Source organism: Numenius arquata, chromosome 17, assembly GCF_964106895.1.
Source record: "Numenius arquata chromosome 17, bNumArq3.hap1.1, whole genome shotgun sequence".
NCBI classification, from domain to species: domain Eukaryota; kingdom Metazoa; phylum Chordata; class Aves; order Charadriiformes; family Scolopacidae; genus Numenius; species Numenius arquata.
The window spans coordinates 11372763-11386604 of NC_133592.1; the positions used below are offsets into that span (position 1 = coordinate 11372763).

General features: G+C 57.2%; 1 protein-coding gene across 1 annotated transcript; it reads right to left on the bottom strand.

The window, feature by feature from the left end:
- Positions 1–2157: 2157 nt before the first annotated feature.
- On the bottom strand, positions 2158–10921 carry LOC141472869 (TBC1 domain family member 24-like). Its single transcript, XM_074160137.1, has 7 exons — positions 10819–10921; positions 7871–8906; positions 7420–7578; positions 5715–5778; positions 4164–4259; positions 3184–3460; positions 2158–2303 (listed from the first exon to the last, which is right to left on the bottom strand). The coding sequence occupies exons 1-7, from the start codon at positions 10919–10921 to the stop codon at positions 2158–2160; spliced, it is 1881 nt and encodes a 626-aa protein (XP_074016238.1).
- Between the last annotated feature and the right edge of the window lie 2921 nt (positions 10922–13842).

Consider the following 13842-nt stretch of genomic DNA (forward strand, 5'->3'; position numbering starts at 1 on the left):
TCACTCCAAACGTCTCCCCCTTCATTCTTCTTCCCTGAGATTTATCACCAAGCGTGATGCCATATGGGATATCCCTTTGGTCAGTTGGGGGCAGCTGTCCCAGCTGGGTCCCCTCCCCATTTCTTCTGCCCACCGGCCCTCGCTGGTGGGGGCTGAGGAGCAGAACAGCCCTTGAGAGCTTATCAACAACCAAACCCACCAGTGGATCGTCAACACCGTTCCCACCCCACACCCGAATCACGGCCCCGCACCAGCTGCCAGCGAGAAAGCCAACCCCATCCCCGCCGAAACCGTGGCAGACGGATGAAAGATCTCTATATCCCATTACTTGTCCCCTTGGCCTCCCGGCCCCTCTGCTCCCCCTGCGTGGTTTCGGGTTGCTTTTCATTCTTCAAGAGTTTTGAACTTTACTCAGTAATGGAATAAAGCCTGAGAAGGACGGACTGTAGCGTCCCTTTCGGAAATGGCAAAGGCTCTCATCGGATTCCAGGCAGCGAATGCAACGAGGGCACCCCCATCCGTTGCGATTTACGGCTCTAACCGGTGGGCACACAGCACCTACAGCCTCAGAGGGACTGGCAGGCTCTGCCACCGCATCGGAGACATCCCTGGCCTGCGCGATACAGCCCCAGCATCTGGAATTTCAACACATTAGGCGGGACCTGCTTGCCCTTTACAAGGAAATACTCTGAGGGGTGCTGAGAGGAGGATGGGCTGGGTTGCTGATGAAGGGCTTTGAGTTTCCAGGCGTCTCGTGCATCCTGTGCATCTCCGGGTGGAGGGAAACAGCCTCTTGGGAAGGGAGAGGGGCCCCCAGGGGGCAGAGAGTCATCTGGACTCATCCATGTCTCCGGACAGAGAGTTCATTTGGACAGAGAGTCCAGTACACGATCATGGAAAGAATGAAATACTGAGAACATCCTAGCAGAGCTTTTTAATTGCAGAGGAAGAGTAATTCTGCAATGTTCCTTCATTTGAGTTCTGTGGGTGAAGGCCAGGGTGTGCAGAGGGTTGTGCCTCACCTCCACGTCTTCCCTGGATACCCTCTGAAGGCCACGAGCAATTCTCCGGTCTGCCCCACGCCTGGTACGGTGTGAGCTTGCTGCCGTCGCCTGCTCCTGCCCACGTCCTGCCACCGCTGGAAGCAGGCACTGAGACAGCGATAGCTCCTGCTCTGAACAGTTCGAGAAGTGGAATAGATGAAGGAGAAAGCCACAAGTGCAAAGTGTATTTGGACGTGGGAGACGTTCTCATCCCGCAGCCAGAATGATATCTCTACAGCCTATAAACCTCCCACGAGGGTTGCCTTGTCTGACCGAGCTACATGTTCGCGTTTCGTGTTTTAAAATGGCACATCTCCCGTCGTCCTGACCCCTGGCGCTCGGGGCACGTTGGTTAAGGCTCATGTGTATTCACTGCTGGCAGTCTTACATCAGCCCTTCACGGTGAGTATCAACCTTTGGTTTAATACAAAAATGACAGGGCAGGTACACAGCTGGGGGGGTTCTTGTTTTCTTGTTGGGGGCCGGTGTATAAACACCAGGTAGGACTTTGCTAGTCACCCATCAACCGTTTCAACCACGGACAAGAAGTCTCTTGCACTGTGTTGGATGATGATCAGTGTGGGATCCAGTCCTGGCAACCCGCAGAGGCTACAGAATTCTGCATATGGTTTGAAGGGTGATGCCGGGTTTGGGACCAAAGGGAAGCGGAGTCTGAGAGTGTTCCTGGTGAGCTTTGTACCTCAGTGTTGGGTTTTGCCTGGGCTCCAAATTCCTATAAAACCTGCCTGGGCTGCGGTACCACTGGTTTGCTGTTGAGCCCCAAGCTGCAAACATGCCAGGGAGGTGTGAGAAACACCAAACTGGCTCACCTCCCCTCCCGCATCCTAAACTGGGACAGACTTGGGGGAAGCAGGCTGGGTCTAAACTGTGGGAGGGGACCTCAGATGTTCCCAAAGCAGTGCCCACAGTCCTGTTCCTGGCACTGCACTGTGCTCTCCACACACGATGGCTGACCGTGGAGGGGAGGATGGCGAGTGGAAGTGGCCACAGCGCTGCCAGCAGGGACCGCAGCGGGCAGCCAGAGTGGTGGCCAGCGCGGCGAGGGGTCCCCGTCTCCGTGGGTGGCATGGTGAGGGGCTGTCCCCCACAGGACCTAGGCATTTTGAAAGCCCCACACTTCCAAGAGCTGCACCTTGAAGTTCTCCTGGCAGAGCGGCGGGTTGTCGAAGGTCTCGCAGTGCTCCGTGCGCCCCCAGAGCAGGTTGGCATCCAGGGACAGAGCTTGGCCTCCCCCTCCACCTGCAAAAACAAGCAAGATGGTCGGGATCTGCTCTCCCCCCATCCCCAAGCAGGGATAGTGGCCCAGGCGATGAGGTCTCTGAGGACTGTGCCCATCTCTCAGCTTTCTGTCCTTTGGCCACAGGGCAGAGATGGGCTGGGGCTGCCCAGAGCTGCCTTCTCTGCTGATGGGGATGTCAGTGTGGAGGCAGAGCTCCCGGGGAGCGATCTGCAGAGCAGCCAGTGCGAGAGGTTGCCCTGGCAGCACAAGCTGAATTATTAAACTGCTTGGAGAGCTGGAGAACAAGGAAAGCTCCTCACATCCCCGCAGCCAGGCTTGCCCTGGTCCCACTCCCAAGGGCTGGAAGGGAAGCAGAGGCTATGCTGCAGGTGTTTCTGACCCGCTGCGATTCTCTGCTGAACCCATCCCGACGGTGGCGTGGCACAAAGATTCAACCCCGTGCCCAAGCCCAACCCAGCAGACAGCAGTGCAGGCAGATGGTGTGGCTGCTCTGGGTGACCGTGCAAAGCCCTTCCTCGGGCTGATCCCCACCTCCATCTCCTCTCTGTCCCGCACAGAGCGGAGGGAAGGGCTTGGAAGGGACACACCAGCCCCAGGGGTGCAAACCTCACCAGGAGGTTTGGACTCTGGTACTCCCCCTCGGCTGGCAGAGCCCCTCTGGGGCTCTCAGAAGGAGCATCCTTGCCATTGTGCAGCTTTGCACTCTCCTGCTAAGCTGAGGAAGAGGGGGATGACTTCATCTCCCCTGACTTTAAGTTCATATCCTAAACTAGGAGGTCTTTGCCTCTACAGGCAGCTCAGATTTTGATCTGGAGTAGAGCCCTTTTCAGCCAAAGCAGTGCTGTGTTGGTGGGTGAGTGCCCACTGTTTGGTAATTACCGATAATGATCCCTTCCCGCGACCCAGACATGAACATGGAGGCTGTTTTGGAAGGCAGAAGGAAATGCCTGATGGCCAGAAAAGGGGAGAGACGGCCTTTCCTCTGCGGGGTGGGCACGGCGAGACGGTTCGAGCTGGTGCCATGGCCATCTGGGGAGGAGCCAAGGAGGGACACAGGAGAGGGGGAAGGCGACCGCTGGCGTGAGCGTGGCACGGCTTTGGCCAGCTCTGGCTTCTTGATGAACACCCACTCGTACCTCTCCGTCTCGGGGCGCACCTGGAAAGGAGGAGAAACCTGGTGAGCCCTGTCCTTTGGGGCCTCTCTCCGTTGCTGGGGGAAGATGGTGCTGCCTGGCCAGGTGGGTCAGGGGCCAAATGCTGCGTGCCAGGCTCAGACCTGGAGCAGGGTAGGGACAAGGTGTCCTGGTGGTGCCAGGGCTGCTCTGGAGGTAGCTGTGAGTGAGAAATTGGTTTTGTCTTCACCAGTTGCTGCCTGACATGGGCAAACCTGCAGTGCCCACAATGCTAGATGGATGCTGGTGGATACTGGAGGGATGTTGGACTTTTTTCCCAGGATCTCTTGGAGCAGCTCAGCCTGGTCCCTCTGCAGTGACCCTGGGGCTGGTTTGGGAGAGCTCCATCCAGGAGCTGCCCCAAGCAAACAGGGCAGGAACCTGCCCTGCCACCCATGCTGCCCTGCTGTCACCCCGGGAAGGTGCTCCAAGACCCACCTGGGGTTATTGCCTGTTGCCTCGGGGGCACAGGACAGACTGGCTCACCCACGGCAGGAGCTCATTCTCCATTTGCTCTGATCCAGCACAACAACTTCTGTGCTGCTGCCTCCTGGCAGAGCTAAGGGGCAGTGGTGGGACCATGGCAGGGAAGAAGCTCGGAGCCACCATGCCCTGACTGATCACAGGGGTAAAAGGAAAAAGTAGACAAACTCATAAGCGTAAACCCAGAAATAAGATGTGACTTACAGTGAACACAAAGCACTCCCCTGTCCCAAAGAAGCCGGATGTTGCCCCGCTCTTTTTCCTTTCACTCCAGTCGGAGGAGAGAAACGCCCCACAGACCTTCGGGAGAGAGCACAGGGAGCTGTCAGTGGGGGACACAGCAGAGACCAGAGCAAGCCCCACAAACACCGGCCATCGCACGTGTGTGCAGGAGGCCAAGGGTCCCCTGGGGAAATCAGAGACTGCAATTCGGCCGTGCCGGCTAAATCCTGCAGTGACAAGGCACTGGTGCTCTGGACATGAGTCCACTCAGTTCAGTGCCTAAGAATCACAGAATCACAGAATTGTCATGGTTGGAAAGGACCTCTGAGATCACCAAGTCCAACGTGGGGGGGGGCTCTGGGAGATTTGGGGGGGTTACTCTTTAGCAGCAGAGGCGATTGCAGGGAGCTGGGTGCTGGTAGATGGAGCAGGGCCGGTTTGGCTGTGCTGGTGTGTTCCCTGGCACGGGTTTGGGAGTAGGAGCTGCGTCTCCCACCCCGAAGCCCCATCCAGCTCCTGGCAACGGAGAGGAATAACTGTGGGTCAAAGGCTTGTATGAACACTGTGGATGGGGGCCTGGGAGTCCCTTGTCCTGAGCCGGCCCCTGGCCAGCGGTGAGGTGGTCGCCTGTTTTATGAGTCTGTAGGGAAAATGTGTTTTAAAATAGCAAAGACTCAGGCAACAGGTTTTTGTTACCTACAAGGTTTTTAAGGGGTTCTTCCACCCATGGACAGGCTTGACTTGACTTGACCCCAGCTGGAGGGGACCTACTGAGAGATAGGAAGTTGTGCCAGTCCTTGGTACGAGCTAAGGAATAAAATGAACTAAACCATGTAGGAAACAAGGTTTTATAAGTCACCTTCTCTTGCCTGACAAGGCCCCAGGGGGTGGCAGGGTGTTTATCTCCACACCACGCTGAAGCGTCAGGCTTAGGAAATCAGGACTGGGAGGTCAATAAATCTTTGGGATGCCTGAACAATTTACAGAACTTGCCTCCGCTGTTTGATGAAGAGTGGAGAGATAAAATATGGGTTTATGAGCCACTCTCAGAGTCCCTGGGAAGAGGGTTTTTTTGCAGTTATTTCACGACTTTCAAATATTGTAGAAGCTGTCCTTATTTCTCCTCCATTTCCCTTGTGTGGCTGCTCTTGCAATCAGGGAGAGATCCTCGCATTTAATGCATTGAAAGGAAGTCCTGGCTCAGACAAAGCGCCTGCTGACTTCAGGAAAGTCTGCTCAGCCAGGACTTCATGATATAGTCTGCAATAAGAGTATCATCCATGGCCTCTCTCCATCTCACTGACTCCTCCTCTGTGTCCCCCCAGCACCACCCTTTAGACCACCCTTGGTGGCTCTTGGTGCCGGAGGTGGAGTTTTTTCTCTCCTGGGAGCTGGAACAGACCTTGGGACAGGGCAGGGAGGGACCACACAGCTCCGCGGCTGCTCCAAGAAGCGCCGGTGGGATCAATCACCCTGTCCCCTTCCCCACATCGGCACTGGCACAGCTCACTGCTCTGCTTGGGCAACACTTACCTCCCCCTCTGTTGTTTTTATGAGCAGCACCGTCGGTTCGTAGCCTTCACAGCATGTGTAAAACCTGCAGAGATCAAGAAGGAGGCTGGGTCAGTGGGGATCTGAGACCCAGGAGAAGCACGAGGCTGTAAAGGACAGTGGAAAGCAGTGATGGCTCTTCTCAGCCCATTGCTGAGCTGGCCCAAGGGAAGGACAGCAGCAGAAACTCATAATCATGTAGCTCGAGCAGCTTCAGTGACTGTGCAGGAACAGGGGGAGTTGGCTTATGGGACTTCTCAAGTCATCATTTTTGCTTGGTGAAGCAGGTAATAGCTCAGATAAATCCAAACACTAAATCCTCCCACCCGACCCTCAGGCACCAGGCTGGGGGGGAGGCTTTATGGGGGAAGTTTACCAAATGAGCTTGCTTTTAATGTGGCTGTTTTTCATAATCTGGGCTCTGCACCCCTTTGCTACCTTGGAAAGTTGCAGGGCTGTGCTCCCCAGGATGGGAAGCCCCTCTCACGGGCTGGGGGGGACACACTCATCATGCTACTGTTGCTGCCCTACCTTTAAACACCACCCTGAGCACTGGGATGGCATGGGCAGCACCCAGTCCTGGGACACCCCGGCATCCCTCCCCCATTGGCAGTGGCTGCATCTCAGCAGAGAAAAGCGCTGGCACCGAGTGCTGCGGGACATTCCTGCTTCCCTTCGCTCCATGGCCATGGCAGCAGCTGTCACCGGGCCCTGGGTTGTCTCCAGAGCTGACACTAGTCTTTTTATTTTGGGCGTTGACCATGACACAACCATTCTCCCTTGTCCTATGGCTCCCCTCCCTGCTCAAGAGTCTCTCCCCAGCTTTCCTGGAGCCCCTTTAGGGACTGGAAGGGGCTCTATGGTCTCCCTGGAGCCTTCTCTTCTCCAGGCTGAACCCCCCCCCCCCCCAACTGTCTCAGCCTGTCCTCACAGCAGAGGGGCTCCAGAGTGTTTTTGTGGCCTCCTCTGGTCCTGTTCCAAAAGGTCCACGTCCTTCCTGTGCTGAGGACTCCAGAGCTGGACACAATGCTCCAGGTGGGGTCTCACCAGAGAGGGTTTGATGTCCTCCCCATCCCAGGAGGTACCCACATGCTGTCTGCCCCTGCCCTGAGCTCTGCCTGCTCTGCCAGTGCAACCTCTCAGCTTATTGTGCTCCTACAAAGGAGCAGGTTTGGGTTTCCTGCCTGAAAACATTCATGCAAAGGCAGCCTCAGCCCTGAGCCCTCCCAAAATGAAGGCTTTTGCCACTTCGCGGCTTGGGAAATCAATGGCAAACTTGTTTTCCAGCTCAGTTTTGAGCCACTGCACTGGCTGCGGTGTCCAGCAGCCACCCTGTGCTCCGAGCCACTGGGAGGGGGCTGGAGCCCTGGGGCTGGAGTCCTGGCTGGACCTGGCCCATTGCAGTGTGCCCGGAACAGTGTGGCACACGGGGACATCCCCTGCATGGCACATACGCAGGGCTTGATGTTCCCTGTGCAGTGCCGAGGTGCTGGTTGCCATCTGACAGCTTCAGCCCTCTCCCCTACAGCCAGCGCTGGCCCAGGCCACACTCCAGCTTTTGAATTGAGCCCAGGACAGTTCCCAGGAGACCTCAGACGTACCCCATGGACACTACCTGTTGCTCTTTTCTACACTACCAACCTCTACCCAGTTTTATGTCTGACCCGATGGGCAGATAACACTTTACCTCTGCAGGCTGCACCCATCTTCTGAGGTGGAGAAGAGCAGCAGTGGGGGGAAGAGGGAGAAGCGCTCAGGGATCCAGGACCAGATGATGTGCATCTCCTGAGCCGTTACAATGCTGGAGCTGAAGTTCTGCATGTCCACAGCCAGGTGGAAGGACTGCCTGTGCAAGGGAGGACACCCATTACTGCCAAGCCAGGTTGCCCATCTGCTTTTAGGGGTGCAGTCCCCGTGCATCGGGTTTTGTCATGCTTTTTGCATCATGAGCTTTCTATGAGCATCCCTAGCTCTAACTGTATGGTGCCTCCTAAGAGGGTCCTCCACGAGAGGCTGTGAGGCACCCAGCACAGCCAAAGCTACGGGAGATACCTGGAGCTCCCCCCGTGTTGTTTCTCCACTGTAACTCGTATTTTGTCTGCTGAGCCCCAAGAGCTGGCAAAGAGAGGTCTCCTTACCTGCTCTGCACCATGGTTATGCCTCTCTCCATTAACGCCTTCCTGTTGGCCATCTGGAGGAGCCAGATTTCCTTGCGGGAGAAGAGCCGGATGCCAAAGGCTCTCTCTAGGAGTTTGTCCACAGTCACGTGCTCAGCAATGTTCTGCACGAAAGCCTGTAGGTCTGTCTTGATATCGGTCCCCTCCAGCTCGGCGGAGGTCACCGAGAGCCTGTACTGCTTCAGCAAGGCCAGGGCAATGCGGTAGAGGACCTTCTGCCCCTCCAGCAGGTAGACATCAAAGACGCGGATGGCATAGTTGAAGGGAAGGTCATGAAAGAGCCAGGATAACCATTCGGAGTAGACCTCAAAGACATTCTCAGAGGTGCTGGCTATGAGTTTGTGAGCTGCTGGGCAGTGCTTGTTGGCCAGATCCCCAAAAGTCATGCAGGAGGCCTGGTGAGCCAGGAAGGACTGGTCAATGTAGCTGGTGTGAGGAGCGTTGCTGGCGATGAGGCGAGAGATGTTCTCAAAGCACTGAGCTTCGTCTTCGCTGTAGTGCAGCAGCAGAGCCACCAGAGAGGGCAGGATCCGGCTGTAGGTTATGTCAGGGAAAAGGTTGCCAATGCAGATGAGGATCTTCTTCAAGGCAGTGACCCCTTCCAGGTTGAGGCAGTAGGTGGGCATGGAGCATCCTTCCAGGAACTCAGGCAAAGGGTGGGAGCTCACACTCGGCTTCCCAAAGAGCCGGCTCGCCACGTCCCTATAGACGTGAGCATCCGGGGTGACGAGCCGGCAGGCGACCTGCTGGATGAGCTGGTGGTAGACCTGAGCTCTCAGAGCACGGCTTGCAGCCCAGTAGCCTTCTCTTGCCAGCTTCTTCAGCTCCTTCGGGGGCTTGCTGAGGATGTCTCGGGGGATACGCGCCTCTTGCTCCGGGTCTGGCATCCTGTCCCAATCCACAAACTGTCCACAGCCCAGACAAGAGGAGGCATCGATGTCCCAGGTGTCAGCCTCCGACGTGATCACGATGGTGACTGGAGATGAGCCAAACATCTCTGTAGGACAAAGACCTTTTATTCAACACGCTTCACTGCCCCAGCTGACAGCGTTTCACCCTGCCTGACGCTTTGAAGTCTTACAGCAACTTCTTGTATTTCAATAGTTATTCTTCGCCCTGCAAAGGGAAGGTTTCCAGGGGGTTTTGCCTGGCTGGAGCTGCTTGCTTTGCCCTCGCCTGCTCTCATTGGCTCGGTCCCCTGGGGAAACTGTTGTCCAGGGGCTCGGGGAAGCGTGGGGCCACTTACCAGTTGGGTATCAGGGCTGCTTCTCCACACCTTGAGGAGATTTGCACCCCTCCAAAAGCTCCTCCTGACTTCCCTTCCCGGCCTGGGACCTGCCCAGAGAAGCTGTGGCTACCCCATCCCTGGAGGGGCTCAAGGCCAGTTTGGATGGGGCTTTGAGCAACCTGGTGTGGTAGGAGGCTTTAAGGTCCCTTCCAACATGAACCATTCTATGATTCTAAGAGGGAGGTGCAGACAGCAGGGACACAGTCCCTGTCCCCCATGGATGACCATGGGACAGCAGTTTTACACCACTGGATAACAAGCGGCTTGGTCCCAGCCCAGCTCTGCAGGGGCAAGGGAGGACCTGACAGGCAGCGGGGGTCCAAGCGATGCTGTGGTTTGCATTGTGTCCCCTCCCAAGGACAGAGTAGGGCAGGAGGCAATGTCCTGTCTGGGTCTGGCAGCCCAGGACGGAGCGGGCAAAGCCTCAGGTGTTTACTCTCCCTCTTCCTGCTTCCTGCCAACGTATCTGCAAAATCCATCCCTGTCTTGCTGTTTGGGTGCCAGAGAGAAGGTGGAAGAAGGTGCTGCAGCAAGAGGGGCTCCCCAAGGGTGTGGGGATGGTCTGCAGGATGCAAAAGTGTCCCCATTTCCCGCTTGCCCGCATGGACCTGGATACACCAGGGGCTGTTGAGCATCTGGGGAACCCCTTGGAGAGAGAGGGTCCCTGGTCGACCCTCAGGGGGGGCTCCTGCACACAGGACCATGGTGGGGCGGTGGCAGCCACCAACCCTGTGCTGGGAAGAGCAGAGTTTGAGCTCCTCCTAGAGAGAAGTGAGCGGCATTTTCCCTGGAGTTGCAAGAGAGCTCAGCTCTGAACCCTGCAGGAGATGGGAATGTCTCTGCATGGGTGACTTCTGCTGGGCAGTGATTAATTGGCAAGGCTAAAGTCAATTATCATGCACATGGATTCTCTGATGTATTTATCTTGGGTGTGCTCAGTTGGGATGGGGAGTCTGGCGTGGCTTTGCACTGAGCCAAACCTCTCTGCTCTGGCCCCAAAACCTCAAACCCGGACCTCAAACCAGGACAGAGAGACAGCACGGTCCCAGCCCCATGGGCTGCACGCGTGGCAGCACGTGGTGGCATGGCGAGGGGGTCCAGGGGCCTGGGCTGCCCTGGCTCCTGCTCTCTGGTGCAGTTTGGCCCCTGCTCAAGTTCGGCAAAACCAGCAGATGAGGTTTGGTTCTGGTTCAGGGCAAGGGCAGCCGTTGTAAGCGGTGGCTGCTCAGCCCAACTCCCTGCTTTGAGGACAGACAGACCCCGAGTACAGTCACACATATTCTAGCCATAGGCACCAGGCTAAAACGAACACTGAGGTTGAAAACAGGGCTGTTTGCACCACTGTGGTCCCCAAATTCACCCTGTCCTCGCAGCTGGCAGCATCATGAGGGTGCTGCCCTGCCCAAAGTACTGAGGAGCATCAACCTGAGTCCACCTGGTCACCGGTGCCCCAGAGGCCCCAGCTCTGCCCGCCCCGGGACATGCCAGGGGTGTTGGGGGAGGAAATGTGGGTCTGCTCAGCCCCTCTTCTGTGCTGGATGTGGCCCTGGCACAAGCCATAGCCTGCTGCTACCTTCCCTGGGGCGAGGTGTGCGTCTGTGTCCAGCAGCAGCTCACTCACCTTGCCCGGTGCCCGTGTTATCGCCCTCGGCTGGCTCGGCCATGTGGAAGCCACCAGCCGCCCCCCCGGGGGAGCGGGGCAGGCTGAGCCCCACCTGCAGCATGTGTCCAGGCTCCCGTGCACCCCGCTGCCGGGTCCTCTCTGTCCCCGTCACCTGCCCTGACTTTTAAGGTGAGTGCCAGCCTGCCTGCACAGGAGGTTTATTTGGTGTAAATAGGGCAAGGGGTGGAGCAGCTCCCGTGCCCACGTCCCCCCCTTCCTGCCCCAATTCTGTGCCGAGGCCAGGGGGGGATGTAAACACCCCGTGGGATGAGATAGCCATCAAACCAACAACACGACCATTAAACTTAATCATTTATTTTTCCCAAGGATAACCTTCATTATCCCGCTCGGGGGGTCACTCCCTTCGCCGGCGTCACGGGGCAGGGAGGGTGCCGGGGGGGTGGTGGTGTGTGTGAGGGAGCTGCCGCCGCAATCACCCGTCCTTGAACAAAGGAAACATCAACACAACCCGGGGGTTTGCAACCGCTTCCCGCTGGATGGTCCCGCGGGAGTTGGGGAGAGAAACACCTGGACAGCAGGTGCCAGGGACCAGGTGACAAGGGGCCACGAGGACTAAGTGACGCCCTTCTGTGACCGCCCTGTGCACCCTTAGGGATGCTTTTTGGGGACAGGACCGCTGAGGCTGTACCAGCTGTGTTTGTGGCACTTTGCTGGCACCGGCCAGCCAGGTCTGCACCAGCAAAAGCACCAGGGGAAATTCAGGGTGACGCAGACGTGCGTCCCACAGCACCCTAGGAGCAGGAGCACAAACTGGGTTGGTTGCAGGCACGGTTGTGGTGCTTCAGCATTTCCAGTCTGTCCCCCCTTTGAAATGGATGTTATTGGTTGACTTTTAGCCTCAAAATGCCTTGCAGAATTACGAGCCGTATGTTGTATTCACAGATGGAAGAGCTGAGTTGAAGGAAAAACACCCTCCAACGGCTGAGAGATGCTCCCAGCAACATCGCGCTGATCCGACATTGCAACCTGGAGAACTCACAGTTCAGGCTGCACTTAAAAGTGGGCATTTTTATAGGCACCTAACATTTTTTAAAGAATTTTTTTTTGCCTTAAAAAATCTGATTTTTTTCTCCTGTGATAACAATTCCTGCCTCTCCTCCCTGCCTGCGGGTCTCCCTGCACCTGCAGCACGTCCTGAGCATCCTCTGGCACCGGTGAGCTCGGGGCAGGCAGGAGCATTCCACCTGCAGACCCTCTCCTTTCTGCATGAAACAGCTCCTCCATGATGTGCCACACTGAGGGGAGCAGCACAGCTTCCCTGTCACCTCCCGGCAAGCTGGGAGCCCGAGGAACCATAGAATCATAGAATGGTTTGGGTTGGAAGGGACATTAAAGAACACCCAGTCCCACCCCCTGCCCTGGGCAGGGACACCTCCCACCAGACCAGGTTGCTCCAAGCCCCCTCCAACCTGGCCTTGAACCCCTCCAGGGATGGGGCAGCCACAGCTTCTCTGGGCAACCTGGGCCAGGGTCTCACCACCCTCACAGCAAAGAGTTTCTTCCCGAGATCTCATCTCAATCTCCCCTAAAACCTTCCCCGTCGTCCTATGGCTCCCCCCCCTGATCCAGAGTCCCTCCCCATCTTTCCTGGAGCCCCTTTAGGGACTGGAAGGGGCTCTAAGGTCTCCCCAGAGCCTTCTCCAGGCTGAACCCCCCCAACTGTCTCAGCCTGTCCTCACAGCAGAGGGGCTCCAGCCCTCCCAGCATCTCTGTGGCCTCCTCTGGACACGCTCCAACAGGTCCATGTCCTTCTGATGTTGGTGGACCCAGAGCTGGACACAGTGGTCCAGATGGGGTCTCCCCAGAGTGGAGCAGAGGGGCAGAATCCACCCCCGTCACCCTGCTGGCCATGCCGCTGGGGATGCAGCCCAGGATGCAGGTGGTTTCTGGGCTGCTAGGGCACGTTGCTGATTGATGTTGAGCTTCTCATCCACCAACATTCCCCAAAGCCCTTCTCAGGGCTGCTCTCAATCCATTCTCCACCCATCCTGGGTTTGTGCCTGGGATTGCCCCGGCCCAGGTGCAGGACCTTGCACTTGGCCTGGTTGAACTTGGTGAGGGGCCGAGGGGTCATTTATTCTCCCTCCAACTCAAACCTTTTTGCCCAGGCTCTTAGAGCAGCAGGTCCTGCTGCCTTTCCCCAGGACCTTGCTGGCTTCTTTCTCCTCTTTTCCTTTTTCTAGGACAGCGGATGCCTCTCCCTGCCGGACCAGAGCAGCTCTGAACCCTCCTGCAGCCCCCCCCTCCGTCTGCCTGCCTGCTCCAAGACAGGAGATGGAAATGAATTAGGGATGGTGCGAAATGGATCATCGCTTCATGCCTTTTTAATGGTGAAAAAATTAAATATGTAGAGGCCGTGCTGGCTCCGGATGAGCCGCGCCGCTGAAGGCCATGAATGTTTCATGGTAACTGCCTGCAAGAGGAGCCCGATTCGGGATGTGCAAAGGGGGCTGATGAGATGAGCTGTCACCCCAGGGCTGGAGCCCACAGCAGGGGGCTGCCAGGGCCAGTGGGGCTCCCCGAGCTGCCCCACTCCGTGCCCAGGATGCTTCCGGCACCTGGGTCCTCCTGCGTTCACGGCTTCACGGTCCCAAGCACTCGAGAGCATCGGCCTCAGCCCCTCCATCCTCGTGCTCCTCGTTCAAAAGCCATCCCAGCCCCAGCCGAACCGGCTTCGCTCACCAGGAGCACAGCGGGCGTTTGAGCCGGCTGTAAATACGCTGACGAGGATCCGCTCGTTATCCTGGCAGTGCGGCAGCAGCCCCATCATACGAGGGCAATAAAACATCGCTATCAGTGCTTTGCCGCTGCTTTTCAGGCACCCCCACCGATGTTGGGATCTGCATCGATTTGCGTCATCAATCGCGCCCAAAAAACCCAGGAGAGGCCAAATCCTGGGCGTGGGAAGGGCTTTTTGGGCTGGGCTGGAGCAGAAGCGGGTGCCCGAGTTACTGCAGAGCC

What these genes read in the sequence shown, in the direction of transcription:
- LOC141472869 (XM_074160137.1), bottom strand. Translation starts at nt 10,921, where the DNA reads ATGCTGCAGGTGGGGCTCAGCCTGCCCCGCTCCCCCGGGGGGGCGGCT. An exon ending in GGGAGTGCTTTGTGTTCACT is followed by an intron (nt 3,461 to 4,163) that starts GTAAGTCACATC and finishes CCTCCTTTCCAG; the next exon opens with GTGCGCCCCGAGACGGAGAG. An exon ending in GCGGGAAGGGATCATTATCG is followed by an intron (nt 2,304 to 3,183) that starts GTAATTACCAAA and finishes TTGTTTTTGCAG; the next exon opens with GTGGAGGGGGAGGCCAAGCT.